This window comes from Anabrus simplex, chromosome 9, assembly GCF_040414725.1.
Source record: "Anabrus simplex isolate iqAnaSimp1 chromosome 9, ASM4041472v1, whole genome shotgun sequence".
Lineage (NCBI taxonomy): Eukaryota > Metazoa > Arthropoda > Insecta > Orthoptera > Tettigoniidae > Anabrus > Anabrus simplex.
The window spans coordinates 21,583,628-21,602,517 of NC_090273.1; the positions used below are offsets into that span (position 1 = coordinate 21,583,628).

Below are 18,890 nucleotides of genomic sequence, written 5' to 3' on the forward strand. Positions count from 1 at the left end.
GCTCACAGCTGCTGTGGACATCGAAAACGACAAAAAGTAGACTCTATGACATTTGTTTGGAGAATTGAGGAAATTACATGATGAAATACGCACATTTTCAACAGTTGCCAGTTCTAGGGTTAATGCAATAAATTGATACACAACTGAATTACTCAGATATCTTGACTCTCAGTATACAGTCCTGTGTCAATTAATTGGAACACGATAATAACGTACACATGTTATGCTCTTTCTGGACTTATCATCATCATCATCATCATTAATTCCTTCCAGCAAGCAGGTAGGATGTTTAAGAACGATGTGCCTCCATTTATTATGGTCCTGGTATTCTTCTTTTCTCTCTAGGGCATCCCATGTTTCTCCTCTCTTCTCTAGGTCTTCTTTTATCTGATCAAACCACCTTTTTCTAGGGAGTCCAATTGGTCTTTGTCCTGGAGCCATCTTTACAAAATACTTCCTTGGTGTTCGAATCCACTGCATCTGCTTAACGTGTCGTAGCCATTTCAGCCTTGCAACACTCAGCCTTTCTTCCATGGTCAGGTGGACCTGCAGGTCTCTTTGTATCTGATCATTCCTAATTCTATTACATAAAACAAACTCTTTACAGAAAATAAAATCTTTCTTAATAGCTAATATGTCATTTATGCTTTATAACTTGCATTACACAATTTGGTATAGATTCCTCAAGCTTTGAGTACATATTCTTAGGTTCATCATCATGATGCCACACTCCAGTTAAAAACTGTATATATTATTTTGTGGAATAGTTTGGTTTTGTGAATCTCCTGTCTGAGCAAGTTTTCATTCCCCACCCTGAAGGGGTGGGGCGGGCCACCTAGAGGGTTACACTCTCTCTCTGGCCAAGAGATGCGGGCGGGTTGGGGAGATGTGAAGGAAGAAGGAGGTGGGTAAAAGGATTTGAAGACGAAGGAGATGGGAGAGGAATTTTGCATTTGCCTAAGTTTTTATTGTTTTTATTTTCTGTTTTTTAATACATAGCTTTGTTGTAAAGAGGTACAAAGTCATATAAGATGTACACGAGATGAGAAGTTTATACGAGGGTTCCAGGTTGGAGATGGATGGTGAAGATGTGCAAGGTTGTAGTAAGATTGCAGAGGGAAGAGGTGAGGAATCGGAGAAGGTCTAGCGTTAAAGGTTTGAGGGGAAGGAAACTAGGCATGGGAAGTGGTGGACTATGTTGAAATGATGGGGCTGGCCGGGGGCGACGAGGAGTGTTGCTGTGGGAATGTCGAACTGGTTGGGGTGGGGAGATTGAAGGCTCCACTCTGTAGCGGTGGTTGTAAATGTATGCGCCAGTTGTAATCAGCCATTGAACATCTTGAAATGTTGGAAGTTGGACACGAACCATATATGTTGGGCCAGATGTATTCTGAATCCTAAAAATTCGATGGACTGGGATGCCTTCTACCTGAAGTTGGTGAAGAATTGTGCGAGCTGAAAGGGCAGGATCGACTCCACGGATCACGCAGCTATACATGGTGTGATGTGTTGATTGTAGATCAGCGGTGGCTGCGGCGTTGTCGTGGAAAGATTGTGGAGGCGGCGGCGGCGCTGCTGCAGTGGAGTCCAAGGGGGTGTCAGGGAGTGGCTGGAGATGAGATTGTTCGGTGGTGGTGGAAAGAGGAGGGATGATATAATGGGCGCTGGATGGCATGTCGTTATTGTAGTGATAAGATTATGGGAGGGAGTAAAGGCCAACATCGTAAAGGTTGAGGTTGTGATAGTTGTGTGGTGAGACGAAGAGGAGGGCAGTGTCAGCTGTTGCGATGTCTGAAGTGGAGGCGCGTTTACTACGGGCAGGATAGTTGGGTCGGTGGAGAGCTTAGCTAGTATGGATTTGGGAGTAGGCTCCACTTGGTAAAAACGGTGGTGAATGGTCACTCCGGTGGCGATGAGGTGCTTCCAGGCGTCCAACGTAGGTAGGTAGAGAAGGATCTTCGGTGATGCTGATGAGGTGTAGCCATCCAGCAACCGGTAAGCATAGTCCACGGGGATGCCGGCGGAGCGAAGGTGGCTGGTTATATCATCTTCCGAAATGGTTGGATCAACACCGTTGATAATACAGGTGAGCATATTGAAGGGAAGGCCGACTTCCTTTGCGGTGTCAGGCCTATGTGCTTTATTAGTGCTGGCGAGGTGCAAGGTAGAGTTGAGAAGGCACCCGGCCAGCCAAAAAAGTGCAGCGTTGATGTGGAAATCTAGGTGTCCACAGAGAGAAGTTTGTGGTCGATGTGATGTGATCGTTCCTCTCGTGAATCTCCTGTTGCAAATAGCTTACATGTTTTCTGTAGAATGAACATCATGGGAGTTCTCTGGCCACTCTGGGGAACAAATATTGTTAGCACTAAAGAATTCCTTTACTTTCTTTGAAGTGCAACATGCTGAAAAATTCCATCACGATCTGGAAAGCTTTTGTGCAGTTCATGAGGAGCTCTTCTTTCCAGTATTTTGATGTTTTGGTCACTTCTCTGGCTCTTAAGGATCCCAGACCAAAACGTCATTATAATAGAGTGTTTTGTGATCTGTTGAAAATGTGCTGACTTTGTTGGCTGATTCTTCACTAGGCACACATATTAAACTGCTTACTCTTACACTTCGAGCAACTTTAATGAGAGAAAATAACTTTCTTCTAGTATTTTGTTGTCCATTTCTGATGTCTACATACACACAAGAGATGTTATGTACACATTTCTCTGATGAATAACAAAATATATTGATGAAAAACTTCATACACAGATGCAGGAATGGTTACAGTCACACCAGTGAATCTGGGAATTAATTTGCTTCTTCTGAGGAGAAATCAGTTACCAGTTGATGTTACCTTTTGCCTTCAACAGTTTCACTCTTTCTTTAATAAAATTTAGAAGGCCCATGACCTTGATGTTAGGTCCCTTTAAACAACAATCATCATCATTATCATCATCATCATCATCATCATCATTGTCATCATCATCTTGAATAAAATTGAGCCACTCTGCTTGTGCTACTAAATAATTTCATTTACAGTGCTTACGTTGACACAAAATTTAGTAGCTGTCTCGCTATTTCTTCATAAAGGTATTGTGCAATAGTGCTGCAATCGCACTATGCTTTCTGGGAGCTCTACCTTCGAAGACAGATATTACAAATCTTGCAAGGTAACTGAAGTGGTTGGTTTAAATAATTCCACTTTATACTATATTTCAATTTATATACTCATCACAATACTCATCACAACTTACTACAGTACTAACACTTTAGTAGCACAAGTGGTGTTTGGAAAAACTATTCGATTACCAGGTAAATATTTTGAGGAACACCCTACAGTGAGTAAACCTGGATCATTTTTGTCAGTACTACATAACCTCTAAATTAATCAAAAATACAACTCATGCTAATTAGTGAACTTTTAATCATCACACAGAGCAATTATCAGTCAGTCAAGGAACAAACAATGGTAGAAAGTGTGGGGTCTTAGAATAAGTAATGTGTTGCCATCCATTTGGAAAATTATAAGAAAGAAACTTTGTTGGGATTAATTGACGTTTGACTGTAGTTAAAAATGTGTTTCTTCATTGAAATTAATTCTTCCAGTACCTGATTCTGAGGACAATGGGAATAATGACAGAAAAGCAAACTTCAGTAGAATTAGCCGCTAACATGGGCAAAATATCGTATGACCTCAGCTACTGTGAACGCCATTTATGCTGCTTGCCATCATTCTCAATTGGATGGTAGAGTAAATTGAATCAGTATTGGGCAATCTATGGTTGTGTTATAATTAATTTTGTTGGGTAAGCACCAAATGTGTAGTCAAGAGGAATCTTTTACATGCTGTCATCGTATGACATGGACTGTCTAATGGATTTTTTTCCACCCTTCCAAATCCGACTCTCTGCTGGGTTTGAACGTATGATCTTGCGATTCAAAGGCCTACACTCTACCACTATTTCCTAGAGGGAGCTTAATGAGGGTGAATTGTTTTTCAGGGAAGTAACATGTTTCACCTACATTATTAGATATACAGATATCTGAATAATTCACTTGTGTAAATTAAAATCTTCTGTGTGTAATGAAAATGAAACTTTAAGAAAATAATTTGGTCTGTAACGAAAGTTTCATTGAGTTATTGTATGCTTACTTTTTTAGTATAATTAGGACTGGGACCTGTTGCATGCAGAGTGAGTGATATCCACTATTTTTAACCTTGGCTAAGTAAGACTAGAAAGCTATGTACTCACTTCTGTTACAACTGTACGTGAGGCACTCTCCAGTCAAATTGTTTATGATGTCGTGGGACACCATCCCACTTCCTGGTCTTTCTAATAAACAAATGATAGCTACTGTTGCTCTTCATGCACCTGCTCCAACGATTGGCTGCTAAGCTTTGATGGAACATCGTGAAATCATAAACTGTAAAATTATAAACTGGGCTTGATGGTACTGTATTTTCATTTTGTGATTGGTCAGGAGTATTTGACCTCACATTCACAAAGCATGTAAAAGTTTCCCAATCCAAATTGCTTTTGTATTATGTATTTAGAAAAGTAGTGTCATTGTTTTCACAACAATAAGCTGCATCACTGCTAGGACATAGATTATGTTCATCCTGTGCCATCTGAGTTGTTTATATAAATATTTATGTTCTCTTTCTCTTTACCATCCCAGCTGTAGTTTACATTACAGGACACAATTATACTATCAAAACATGGTAGTAATCGTAAGTTATAATTTGTAATTAGTCAAGCTGGTCCTAGCTAGGATGTTCTTCATTATATTGTTTTCTTTGTCCCATGCTCTCCGGGAACAGCTTCAAATGTTGATGGTAAAGTTGATTGTCGCTTCCCCTCGCTTGGTGCTTGTCATGATGTATAAGCTTTGCTGAAATGGTAGAGTTTAAACAATGTGTGTGTTTCTTCTTCTCAGAATGAGGGCTTATCCAGCTTGTGCCTAACACTTCTTGCTTTCTCTTTAGACTCACAAATATTCAGAATATTGATGATCGAATGACTCTTGACCATTTGTTCAAAACTACCACAAAAAATTTACTGCTAACTTCATTCAGAAATCTTCATCTCTGAACTATCTGATCCAGTAAGCTACATGCAGCTTCTTAGCTGAAATAACATTAGATTTTCAAAAAATTATCTAGAAAAAATTATGATTATAAATAATGGGACCTGAAATTTGCAAGCAATTATAATTCTATGTGCCTGCTAGAATATAATAAAGTGTGTGTCCCTTACAAAACATCCAAGAAGAGAAAGACTGTGTGTGGCTGCAGTTGCCATTCACAACACATGGTATTCTCATCTGTTGAGTTAGCTGATTCACAAGAGTTAGCAAAAATATCATTCTGTAAGAAGATTTAAATATTTGTTAGGAATAGTTTGTTCTGTATTATAATTATCATTACCATCATCATTATAATAATAATAATAATAATAATAATAATAATCATCATCATAATCATCAATTTCCTATTTCTAGCTCCAGCCAGGTTGTGATTGCAAATGGCACCATTCCGTCTCCTGCTATCGAACGACCATTGCTGCTTCTGAACTGTGTTCTAATCCAGGTTCCTTCTTATTATGCTGTTTTTGATTGGGTCCAGCTACCTTAGTCTGGGCCTACCTGTACTTCTTGTTCTTCTTCCTTCAGTGTTACCCTTCATCATTTTCTTCAGTATCCTTCCTCTTCCATCTTGTTAATATGTCAAAACCATCTCAGTTTATTTCTCTCCATTCTGTCTGAAAGATTTTCTACTCTGATTTTCTTCATGACATATTTATTATCCTGTCCCTTTTTGTTTTTGCTGTCGTACATCTTAACAATTCAATCTCACTGCAGCATTTTACTATTCTGTCTTTTCTTATGTCCAGGTCTCTGCTGCATATGTCAGTGTGGGTCAATAATAACCTTATTATAATAATGGGGTACGGCCTCCGGAGAGGCCTGGGTCAGGTCTTCTGAGTTGATGCACATGAGCAATTTTTGCATCTGTGGGGAATGGCACCTTATCTAGGATGAAACCTAATTTTCAGTGCAGCACAAACATCCAGTCCTTGAGCCAGGGAAAGTAACCATTGAAGGTGGTTAAAATCCCCACTACATTTGTGAATTAAACCCAGGATCTCTTGGACCAAAAGCCAGCATGCTAACCATTTAGCCATAGAAACAGCCTTTTTTTTTAATAGTCATTGCATCTCAGTCTGAGCATTTAAATTGGTTTAACGCACGTGTCACTACACACACTTGATATAGGCTGGCCGCCGTACCCTCAAGAAGTCTTTTGATTACTTGTCGTGAATATGAATATTTTCAAGAATCATTCTTATTGGCAGATGGGTAAACTGTTCCCCTATGAACGTGTATGCAACTTGTCTGTATTGGCGCAATATATATTTATTTTTGTCTCACTCAATTGGCATCGTAATTGATCAAATGTGTTCACCTCAAAAGTTGTATTTTGCTTGACGCCTTTCAGCTTGGACCTGTCAGTCAGATACATAAATTACACAAAAATATTTTCCATTTTATTAATACCAGTACAAGTAATCTGCGTACAAAACGGAAGGGGAAAAAAAAGATGATGTACCAACCAATACCAGTACAAGTGATTTCTGTACAAAAAAAGGTGGAGGGGTGGGGGGAAGGATGATGTACCATGTGTATGCTTAAGTCTTTTCCGGTTTCACTAAGGGATGGTGCCAGCGAACAGTACACAGCGTATGAATTTGACACATACGTCAGTTTCTTCGTCTGACATTAACCTACCAACACACACATGTTGAGTGAGCCAAACACTAGTATCTGTGTTGTATCATTCAGTGATCATGTCAATGTTTGTGTCTGAAAAAGAACATTTGCAACACGCATTGCTTTTCTTTTTCAATCAAAAGAAAAAGGTTGTGGAAAGTCATCGTTTGCTGGTAGAAACATATATTGAACACGCTCCATGAATTAGAACATTAGACCACAAAAGTGCGAAGACTCCTGAAGCCTGGCTAAACCATTAAAGCACAATGCTATCACCAACAAATGATTAATTTAAATCATGCGTTGATCGAAAGATGACCGGAATGGGCCAGACGACATGGCAAAGTGATTTTGTTACATGACAGTGCGCGTCTCAGACAGCAAAGGCAGTGAAAGAGACTTTGAAATTGCTTGAATGGGACATCCTTTCACAACCGCCATACTGCCCCGACCTGGCACCATCTGTCTATCACCTCTCCGCATCAATGGGGCACGTGCTCGCAGAACATCACTTCAGCAATTTTGAGGAAATTGGAAAATGGCTCGACGAATGCTTTGCTGCAAAAGATAAGCAGTTTTTCTGGCCTGGTATTCATAACTTACTTGAAAGATGAGCGAAGTGCGTTGAAGCTGATGGCCAATAAACAAAAAATGAATTTCCCTTGAATATTATGTGTTTTCTTTGCCACAAAAACCAGCAAAAACTTATGCATACATCTGGTATGCATGATGAAAGGTAGAATAAGTAAGAGAGATTGGATTTTCTTAATAAACAACATAATTATCAACCATATAAACAAAAATGATAAATTTTAACTATTCTCTCTCACATAAAAATAAAATCACCTCTTGGGTTTAAAGCAAGAATTTCAGCATAAATCTGAAATTTTAATGCATTGCTTCATTGCTAGGCTTCATACTCTACACTTTACTGAGGACTGTAGACTCCTAAAAGAAGCTAATCTGGTTTATACAAATTTAGAATCTGCATGTGTAGAGTAGGTACAAGCAGGCAAAGCGTGATTATATGAAACATTCCCATTATTTCAAGATCTCATTTTAAAGTTTGGTACAGAATGTATTTTATTTTGTTCTGCTGGTATACAAAGGACATAGAAAATGTGCAATGTATCATAATTTTACATTCCTTGTACAAATCTTTGTTCTTGATTCTGAAAAAGAAGTGTTCCTGTTCATGTATGTAAATCTATGAGATGTCATTAAATCCTATTGCCATAATACTGTATTTCTCTTCCTCTTAATATCTATATAGATGTTACCCCACCTTTCACAATGCATGTTGGTCTGGCTACTTTTCTATATAGTTGATCTAATGTATCCTTGAAGGTAAGCATAGACCAGTGTTGTCTAGAAACAGACAATCCTCATTTCTCTCTGCGTAATTGTCAGATGTCTTCACTTAAACCCCCCTCCTGTGCAGATCTGCATGAAAGGACTGTACTCGGTTGATTTCTCTTATTTTCTTCAAGTGGGTCTGAATTTCAGACAGTTTTTTCCTCATGTTATTATTCTAGGTGCCCTGTATGTTCTGTGTATTTTTTTTTGTAAGTGTATTTAAAATATCATGATTATATGTTATTTCTTACAGCAACTAGGTTGTAAGTTTTAAAAAAAGTCATATATGCATCAAATTCAAAAATATTATCATGTATCAATTAGTTTCTTGTGGTTTATAAGTGGGCCCTCCAAAGTTAAATTTGTTCTGTGCATATTGTCTGTATGATCGAAGTAGATTTCTTGGAGAAGTACATACATAAATACTCTGGTATATGAAAGCCAACAAGAGCAGGATATACTGGGTGTTTCAGAAATACACAGCATAATTGCAGAGTTAGATTCCTCATATGTTTATACCATATAAACACAAGCTGCTTGACTAAGCAGTATGTTCCAAACTGTCAGTGGAGAGATGGCATGGAACGGCGTTAGTCGATGAATAAGCTTTAGTGGAGCTTTTAAAATTAGGAAAGATATAATATGAAAATAAAGTTTGAATTCAAGAGGACAAATTGGGGCAAAAATTCATGTATAGGACAAGGGATGATGGTGATGATGAGGATAAAGGATAAGAGACTGGAATAACTTATCAAGAGAAATGTTTGAAAAATGTCCAAATTGTTTGAAAACATTTCTTTTTTAATGCTACATAAACCACCTGTGTGATAGCCTTACATGCAGATCATTGATGATTAATGAGTCCATCATCATCAATGTCTAAAGGTAATGTCCGGCTCCGTGGCTAAATGGTTAGTGTGCTGGCCTTTGGTCACAGGGGTCCCGATTCGATTCCCAGCACGGTCAGGAATTTTAACGGTCATTGGTTAATTTTGCTGGCACGCCTTCATCATCATTTTATCCTCATCACGACACACAGGTCGAATACGGGCGTCAAATCAAACGACCTGCACCTCGCGAGCCAAACATGTCCTTGGACACCTCCGCCACTAAAAGCCATACGCTATTTCATTTTTCTAAAGGCAGTGCCTTGTCTATGCAACTATTGTTCTCTGTGCTCAGCTCCTCATTTCATTTCATGGCAGGAACCAAAATGAAGATTCTGTACCAAGTCTTGAAGGAATGTCTTCCTTGGTCACCCTCGGTCTTTCTTCCTCGCGATTTTCCCTTCCAGCAGATCGGTAAGAAAGATATTATGTCCCAAGATATGGCCAGTGAGTTTAGCTCTTCTTCTCTGTACTGTTAGCAACAGTTCTTTCTTCCCTTGAATTCCGTGCAGAATGCTTTTGTTTGTTCTCATTTCAATCCATTTAATCTGTAGCATTTGTCTTCAGACCCATATCTCAAACACTTCCAGTCGTTTCCAGTTCTGATCTCTCATTGTCCAAGATTCACACCAATACAGTAACACACTCTGTACAAAAGACATCACAAATTTCTTACTAATTTCAAAATCTGAATTTGCACTGATCAAAATATTTCCAAACCAAACCAAATTCCATGGCACTACAGCCCTTGAAGGGCCTTGGCCTACCAAGCGACCGCTGCTCAGCCCGAAGGCCTGCCGATTATGAGGTGTCGTGTGGTCAACACGACGAATCCTCTCGGCCGTTATTCTTGGCTTCCTAGACCGGGGCCACTATCTCACCATCAGATAGCTCCTCAGTTCTAATCACATAGGCTGAGTGGACCTCGAACCAGCCCTCAGGCCCAGGTAAAAATCCCTGACCTGGCTGGGAAACGAACCCAGGGCCTCCGGGTAAGAGGTAGGTACGCTACCTCTACACCACGGGGCCGGCTCAAAATATTTCTCTTGATAATAAATGCCTTATTTGGCAAGTGCTGTTTGCCTTCTGATCTCTTTTCTGAACCTCTTACCATTGGTGATCAGACTTCCTAGATAAGGGAAACTGGTGACTTGTTCTGCTGTCATGTCAAGAAATTCTTCAATCCCTAGATGTAAGACTCTCTTGGAAGACATGCTACTAGCATTCCATCAAGCAATGTACATCCTGCATGTCAGCAGCCCTGTATATTTTAGCCTTTGTATCCATAAGCACATTTATCCATATATCCTGATCACTGGATGGGTAGAGGTGAACCAACTGCTTCGCCTCCTTGCTCACCTAATGTAAAAAATTGTAATTCTTTGTTTGAGGATACTTAAAGGATGGTTGCCCATTTGTACTTCCTCTCAAAACAATATTTTTACCACAGTTACCTAAAATGGTTAACCATACCCAGGCGACTGGAGTGGGACATTGATGATGATGATGATCTAAAATGGTTGGTGTACAGTACATGGCTGATGTGAGGATGAAGCAACACCTCCTGGAAGAATTGCACAGGCTTGTCAAATGATATGTACATCACCAGGCATTTTTAACCCTGCAATAGTCGCGCTGCCTTTTGTGCTGTGAGGAGTTGCGGCAGACTGTGGGGCGGCACGTACATATAAGTAGATTTAGGAGTTGTTAATATAAAACTAGTGCAGAAAATGCATTGTTTAGGTACAACAACTAATTTAAAATATGTTTAATCATTCTAAAAGTATATACAACAATAAAAAATGTCAAAATGTTATAGAACAATGTTAAAGGAATAATCACTTAATGATCCAATGGATAGCAGCAAAAAATATTTACAATCACAGATAAACACTTAATACATAATAAGGAATTAACATCTCTCAGCGCATTTTAGCCACTTTCTACATTATTCAAGCATTCGGAGCACACAATAGTTGCATGTTCAAGACACAAGTATTTATTGCACTTTTTTACAACTCTACCTGGTAGGTCTGTTGTTTCTTCCTATCACAGTAAGCACACTGACCTCTGTGAGGGCTGGAATTCTCCAGAGGGCAACCTCAAGGCTCAATTTTGACAATTTCACAGATCCTTGACAGAATATTACTAGGCAGATTATTTAAGGCAGCTCAGTTTCGCGCATGTTCCACAACAAGTTTGGAGGACAAGCAGCGAAGGCACTCCCTGCGTGGCATGGGGTTGTCAGAATTATTTTCTTTTTACAACAAAGCACCATCCATATGACCTCCAATAAAAGTCTACTACTTAAAAAATAGCCAACTTACAATACATAAATAAGCAGCAACAATTAGCAATTTTATACGGCAATAGTCACCCGGGACTGTCAGTCTGCATCAGCTATTTGTTTTACTTACTTTTTACAAAAACTTTAGTTTATTATCCACCTAATCAATACACAAGAGTAAACTATGTATTCACATCCATCAACACGGGCCCAACCATAAAATGTATAGCTTATACGTCAGATATTTGTTTCATTTCTACTGCCCAGAATGAAGCAATGATGCATGGGAACTGTTGACAGGAAGGTATTGAATTCATATGTCTTCTAAGGTCAAGGACAAGTGGGGGGGAAGAGAAAAATAGCAGTGCATGGCCTATGAGCACTGCATGTTTGTAACAGGATGAGAGAATGAACAGGAGCCTGCTGTTTGGCAGGGGATGGGCATTTCAAATATTTCTTGTGAGATTATCAATAGAATGCATCATTATAGGAAATTCAAGCTATATTCTAGCAAATAGCATTCCAGTTTACAATCCTTGAGAGTCTGATATGGTAATTATGAATTTCCATACTCGGTTATAACATTTTAGTCTTCTCTACATATGAGGAATCCAACCCTACAATTTTGCAATGTATTTTTCAAACACCATGTATATGTTGAAGCAACATTTTAGATGAACCGTATGTTATCATGTGAAAGTACATTCGGTTGGACTCTCAGAGAGCAAAAACTTTATATAGATCTAAAAATGTCCATATCGAGTGTCTAACCTGAGAACCATCACGTGCCTTTTCTCTGGTGTCTCAGAAGATATTTTCAATTTCATTTTTTGTAATGTGTAGGTAGAGTCAGCCCAGATAAAAACTGCTCATCAGGCACATCATGCGACATCCAGTGTCAACAAAAAATGCTGTTTTGGTTCTCACTGCAAACAAAATGTTGTTTGAAGTATAATTTTATGTGCCCAATTGATAGACCGGCCTTAAATTAGTCGAGTGCAATATTCCGTTCAAGGAAATTTATTGGCTGTGGCAATAAGACAGGTCCAGCAAAATGTAGACACTGTTTGATAGTCAATATTAATGGAACAAATTGACATATCGTTACAATTCTTGTACAGGTGGAAGGTATTTTGGGTTCAAAGTGACCCCCATTAGCAGCCAAACAACGTTGATGCAGCTGAACTGCTGACCGAATTAAGGCTGTCAGTGTTGCCGGTGTGATAGCCGCACAAGACGCCTCAATGGTTTCTCGTAGCTCATTCAGTGTAGCTGAATTGAATTGCACCTCAATCGATAAACTTCAATTTTCAAGATCCCTATAGGTAGAAGTCAAGAGGTGTAAGGTCTAGAGACTGTGGTGGGTACTCAACAGCTTATCTCCGACCTTTCCATCATCCAGGTAGATTTTCATTGAGTAGGCTCTGACATCTCTGTGGTAATGAGGTGGAGCGCCATCTTGTTGTAGGTAAAATCTTTAATTTCCAAACACGCCTCGGAGATCAGAACTGGAAATGACTGGAAGCATTTGAGATGTGGGGCTGAAGGCAAATGCTACAAATTAAATGGATTGAAATGAGAACAAACAAAAGCATTCTGCAAGCAATTCAAAGGAAGAAAGAACTGATGCTAACAGTTCAGAGAAGAAGAGCTAAATACACTGGCCATATCTTGGGACATAGTGTCTTTCGTACCGATCCGTTGGAAGGGAAAATCACGAGGAAGAAAGAGCGAGGATGACCAAGGAAGACGTTCCTTCAAGACTTGGCACAGAATCTTCATTTTGGTTCCTGCTATGAAATGAAATGAGGAGCTGAGCACAGAGAACAATAGTTGCATAGACAAGGCATTGCCTTTAGAAAAATGAAATAGCATATGGCTTTTAGTGCCGGAGGTGTCCAAGGATATGTTCAGCTCGCGAGGTGCAGGTCGTTTGATTTGACGCCAGTAGGCAACCTACGCGTCGTGATGAGGATAAAATGATGATGAAGACGGGCCAGCAAAATTAACCAATGATGGTTAAAATTTGTGACCCTGCTGGGAAAATAATTGGAAAGCGCAGCCAAAACAATATGTCTATGACAGGAATATCAAGACAAGTTATGTGACCTATTTATAGCAATTGCTGCAGAGCAGCATGGGTCCTCTAATAATAATAATAAAAATAATGTTTAAAAAAGAACTTATGAGGAAAAGCAGACAGGAGGAAGGCAAGTTGGTATGGATCCTTTGATGTATCTGTTGTTGTTGCTGTACTAGTCATACTGGTACACATCTCTTGACTTTCCTGATCTCGCTGGCTTGTGGCACGCTGCGCTCTCTCCACACTATTGCCACACAGCAGCCTCACTTAGCTGAAGACGACCCGGATCGAAGGATGGAGTACTGCGAGTAGTTTGAAAGTATGAGTCGTTAGGATGAACGGTTTGCAGGGATGGTTATCTGGTCTGGCGAAGCGCAATTCAAACCAAATGGTACTGTAAACCACCACAACTGCGTGTACTGGGCTCCTAAAAATCCTCGCATTTACCTGGATAAACATGTTAATCTGCCCGGTGTTAATGTGTGGTGTGGTCTGTCATTGCGCAGTTTGATTGGCCCATTCTTCTTTGAATGAAGTAAGATTGTCATTTGAACAATGCAAGGCATTATTGAAGTGGTAATGGAAACGTTTTAGGTCATCATCTTCATCATTATTAATGTCCCACTCCAGTCGCCTGGGTGTGGTTAACCATTTTAGATAACTTTGGTAAATATTGTTTTGAGAGGAAGTACAAATGGGCAACCATCCTTCAAGTGCCCTCAAACAAAGAATTACAATTGTGTACATTAGGTGAGCAAGGAGGCGAAGCAGTTGGTTCACCTCTACCCATCCAGTGATCAGGATATATGGATAAATGTGCTTATGGATACAAAGGCTAAAATATGCAGGGCTGCTGACGTGCAGGATGTACATTGCTTGATGGAATGCTAGTGGCATGTCTTCCAAGAGAGTCTTACATCTAGGGATTGAAGAATTTCTTAACATGACAGCAGAACAAGTCACCAGTTTCCCTTATCTAGGAAGTCTGATCACCAATGGTAAGAGGTTCAGAAAAGAGATCAGAAGGCAAACAGCACTTGCCAAATAAGGCATTTATGAACAAGAGAAATATTTTGATTTGATATTAAGTAACTTGTTTCTTTTGCAGATGAAATGCTGTTACCATGTTTTCTTTTTCAAGTAGTTTATAAATTTATTTACTCAAAATTAATTTTCATGGACTAAAGAACCTAACAGTTATAAATTAACTGAATCAAAACTAAAAAGAGATGGCTTAAAAGAAGTTCCTCGTAACAGTTTTTCCGTGGTTCCCTGTCAAACAGCAAGCTCTTGGCTGCTACTATAAATATTAACTATTCCTCTTGTTGAAGTATCACCATCAATAAATACCCTTCAACAGAATATCGCATTCATTTTAGGCCACTTTATCAACTGTGCACATATAATTACACTTTTAACCAAAAATGACATCTCCCATACACACAGGATGTTCCTGACGACTGTTCTTTGTTTGGTCTGACTCTACAAAAACAAAATTGCAAATATATTTTGGAGCACTAGAGAAAAGGCGCCTGGCAACTCTTAGGTGAGACGCTCAATGCAACAGGCCACAGAAGAGAAAATTAAAAATAGTTCTTCTGTGTTGAAAATCTGGACACTTGTACAAAGGAAAAGAGAAAGGCAAATGGGAGCGGTTATCTTTATCAATGTACTTGTTCATGCATTCCAACAGTTCACATCACTAATATAAAATCAGTACGCCCCTGTTGTTCTGCAAATGAAGTCACCTATCAAAACAAAGCATAACACTAGCCTGGCTACTTCAGCACTGGCATCATTGCAATGCAGTGGTTGTGGACTGTTTGATTTGCACTTTCTGGGAGAGAAGAAGGCACTTCACAATGTACCTGTATGGAATCAATGGCACCTCCTTCACTGTTAAAGTGGGAACTCTGAGTTAGAAGACAACTGTAGATGTAATAGAACCATATGCTTAATGCTGCTTTGACTTCTGTTCATCTTAAGATATGCAGTCAGTAATATAGCTAGCCAGTTTTTCTGAAAGAATACTGAACTTTTACTGAAACTGAAGTAAAGAAAATTTTCACTTCATTAACTTTCACTGGGGTCCAGGCAAGAAAATCACATCCATGAGAAAACTTTTTTTTTCGTGGTACCTTATTTAAAAATTACTTAAAATATAAATATTTTGAAACTTGTCACCTCCTTATGTAGGGTTACTAAAAATGAATGCAGCAGTTTCACAAATATCCCAGCTTACTTTATATCCAGTGTATTGTTTCGGACTACAAATTCTTTTAAAAAATGTAATTTTTTTAAAAGTTTCACAAGTGTTTGATGTAAATCCCTTTGTGGATCAGGGCAGAGTGTTAGCCTCCGGGTCCCAAGATCATGGGTTTAAATCTATTACTTTCCCTGAGGCTATCATATGCAAAGTCCTCTACTCTGAGCATTATTAGCTTTCAGGCCATGCAGGTGCACTTTCGGTGGACAGCTAGAAAAAAAAAAAAAAAAAAACAGAAGTTAAGCTTTGCGACTGCATATCTTAGACTGTGGTTTCCACCATTTTTCAGACTGATTTTATGGAAGGCCATCACCAATTTTCATATCTCCATCTTGTAGAACGATGCCACTTGAGGTACAAACCTTGTGTATACAGCTTCTCTGACGTTATATTCGTAAAAATATCAGTTACCGAAAAAATTTTAAGATCTAGAAAGATGTGAAAATGATTTGGTTTGAACTGTAGGGGAACGAGAAAGGAACACAACCTGTTGGTTTAGTGTGTGTTTTGTTCAGAATCCCATAACATTAGTTTCGTTAGTATGACATTTGCTTCCTTATCCAACCATTGTTGGATTAGGTTTTGCATGTGTAAAGTACTGTATCCAATTTTAGTTGGATTTGAATTTGTGGCAACTTTTTAGGTTCAAATGTATGTTACATGACACAGTATATTAGTTTGCCAGTAAATAGCAGACAGATGTTTTACTACAGTTTGGGATAATGTTCCACATGGTGGGATGTGTGTTCTAAATAAACATGTGCCAGGTCCAAGGTCTCTGAAGTGTGTGGTTGGAATTCAAGTAGCACTGAGCGTTATAACAAGTAGCCATGGCAAGTAAAAAATTGTACGGTGTTACATGTTACCTAGTGACTCAGAGTGGCATCTAAAGTTTGCTGGGCTACATGATTAAATACCTGCAGAGGGAACTGGAGTTAATGTAGTATCTTATAGTATATACCGTATATCTATTGATTGCTAAATCTTTAGACTGAGTTGTAAACCTCTGGGCACCCTGCATACCAATTTATACGTACATTACACTTCTCTGTAACAGTGAAAGTGGAATTGTACTGAACAGTTCCTATGTAAATTTCATTTTGTCAGGCAACTGTAACACTGAATGTGCCACCAGAGTTCTTTAACATGACAACAGCAATGATACGAAGCACCAAGGCCTTTGATTGTAACTTCAAAAATCACTTACTTTGGCCAGTATTAAACTGACAAATTTGGGATCATGAGTCAAACATTCTACCTCTGATTCACCAAGGCAACGAAACTTACTTCCCGGACAGCCTGCATGTACAATATTCATTGCTGTGCTACATGCACCTTTCATTGGAGAGGTAGCACTGCCTAACAGTTCTTGAAATGAAAATTTGTATTCTTTGTTTGACAGATTGTGGCATTTGATTTCCTGTAGTACTTGGAGAGTATTAAATCATGATACAACATGTCATGATAATCTTTCAGTGATTCAAATTGTGATCATTTTAATACGTACTCTTAATGTTGGTATATTTCAGGGAATCTGTCGTGAAGTGGATACACGTCGTGAGGACATGAAGTGGTTGGTGCAGACGTTGGACTCACTTGTGTCACACTGCTCTGATGAAGAGTCATTGGCAGAACAGCGACGCTTGGAACAGCTGATCATTAGATACAAGAATCTAATCCCAACAATCGAACTTACCATGGTCAAGACAGATGTACACTACAAATGCTACACGTATCGCAAGGAAGTCCGTGAGGTACATTTATTTAAATTATTTCAATAAATAATGAACTCATTCCATAAATTGTCAGATACAAAAGCTAAAGGTTTCCACCTATTGAATACTATTTATTGTAACCTTAAAAAAGAATCATTATCAAAATGAAACTTAGTTTTTTACACTTTTCTTGCATTTGTTCTACATCTGTGTCTATTTCTTCCTCATAAACTATGCCTTCATACGAAATAAATTGACAAGAAGGTCCACCTTTTCAGTACCATATACCAAGTAAATAATATTACATCAATCTTGGGACTAGTTTCAACCACTTAGTGGTCATCTTCAGCCAAATAAAATTAAACAGATTATGTGACAACTAAAACACACATATACAAGACAAAGACAATGTTGCAGGAATAATTATAACATCAAAATATTATAAAACAAAAATTATGGTTGTGATCTTCTTGTCATAATATGACATCATATCTTTGTCTTGTATACGTGATAAATTGTAATTTTTAGCTTGTACAATACTTATTTTATTACTGTATGTCATGACTTGCTTTTAACTATAATTTTGGCTGACGATGGTCTCTAGAGAGACCAAAACTAGTCCTAAATCTTTGTAATTATTGTTACAATAAATGAGTATAGAATAGGTGGAAACTTTTTAGCTCTTGCTTTCACATTTGAAGTGTATAGACAGAATTATTATTTTATTTATATAAATTTCCCTATGTAAGGGCTGTAAGCAAGATGTGCTGATGGATGGTTAGGTAGATTGATTGAAATGTTCCACAAACAATGTATTAACATACTGTATATTGTTTTCTCCAGGTGTGTGGTCTTCTGCAGAAAGTGAAAGAGACATCGATGACTGGGCCACATCCTGAGACCCTGGATTCGGTGGTTCAGTTGATACGACAACAAGAATCAGCTGTGACACAGCTTGATCAACAGAGGCCAAACATCATGAGCATGTTACAGCGAGGCAAAGACCTGGCGCGAGACACGCACGCTCCCGCTTTCATAAAGCCTGAGGTGACCAATCTCGAGAGCAGCTGGAATGAGGCCTACAACCAAACCGTGGAGAAGTTGAAGAAACTGAAAGGTAAACAACTGACTGGGTATTACAGAATATAAATCTGATGTTTGACCTGTTACAAATTGTCAAATTGTGTTTAATTATCCTCCTAGTCAATACATAATATACTGTACCTCTAGTTAAGATGAGCTTTCAATTAGACATGTGGGTCATCCTCAGTAAAATACATTATAATAATCTAAAAACATTTGACACACTATTGTATACAGTGCCTGTTAAAAAAGTTTTTCATTAAAAATTATGATGAAAATTAAAATATGAGGTGAGGGTTATTATAAAAGTTTTTGTGCTGGAGATAAATCTGAACTGCATCAAGGGGCAATGAGGAAGTTACAGCTGTAACACTGTTAACTCGCAATTATTGTGTTAATTCAGAGTTGCTAGTGAAGTTGAATCGTCTGGAGCAGGACTCTACAGACAACAAAC

At 38.7% G+C, this 18,890-nt stretch overlaps 1 protein-coding gene across 1 annotated transcript in view; it reads left to right on the plus strand.

The window, feature by feature from the left end:
• The window catches only part of Msp300 (Muscle-specific protein 300 kDa), a 589,230-nt gene that overhangs the window by 256,818 nt on the left and 313,522 nt on the right, over window positions 1-18,890 (plus strand). Inside the window, exons 23-24 of the mRNA XM_068229229.1 lie at window positions 17,168-17,392; window positions 18,197-18,470. Of these exons, the coding sequence (XP_068085330.1) occupies window positions 17,168-17,392; window positions 18,197-18,470 (499 nt within the window). The remainder of the gene's footprint in view (window positions 1-17,167; window positions 17,393-18,196; window positions 18,471-18,890) is intronic.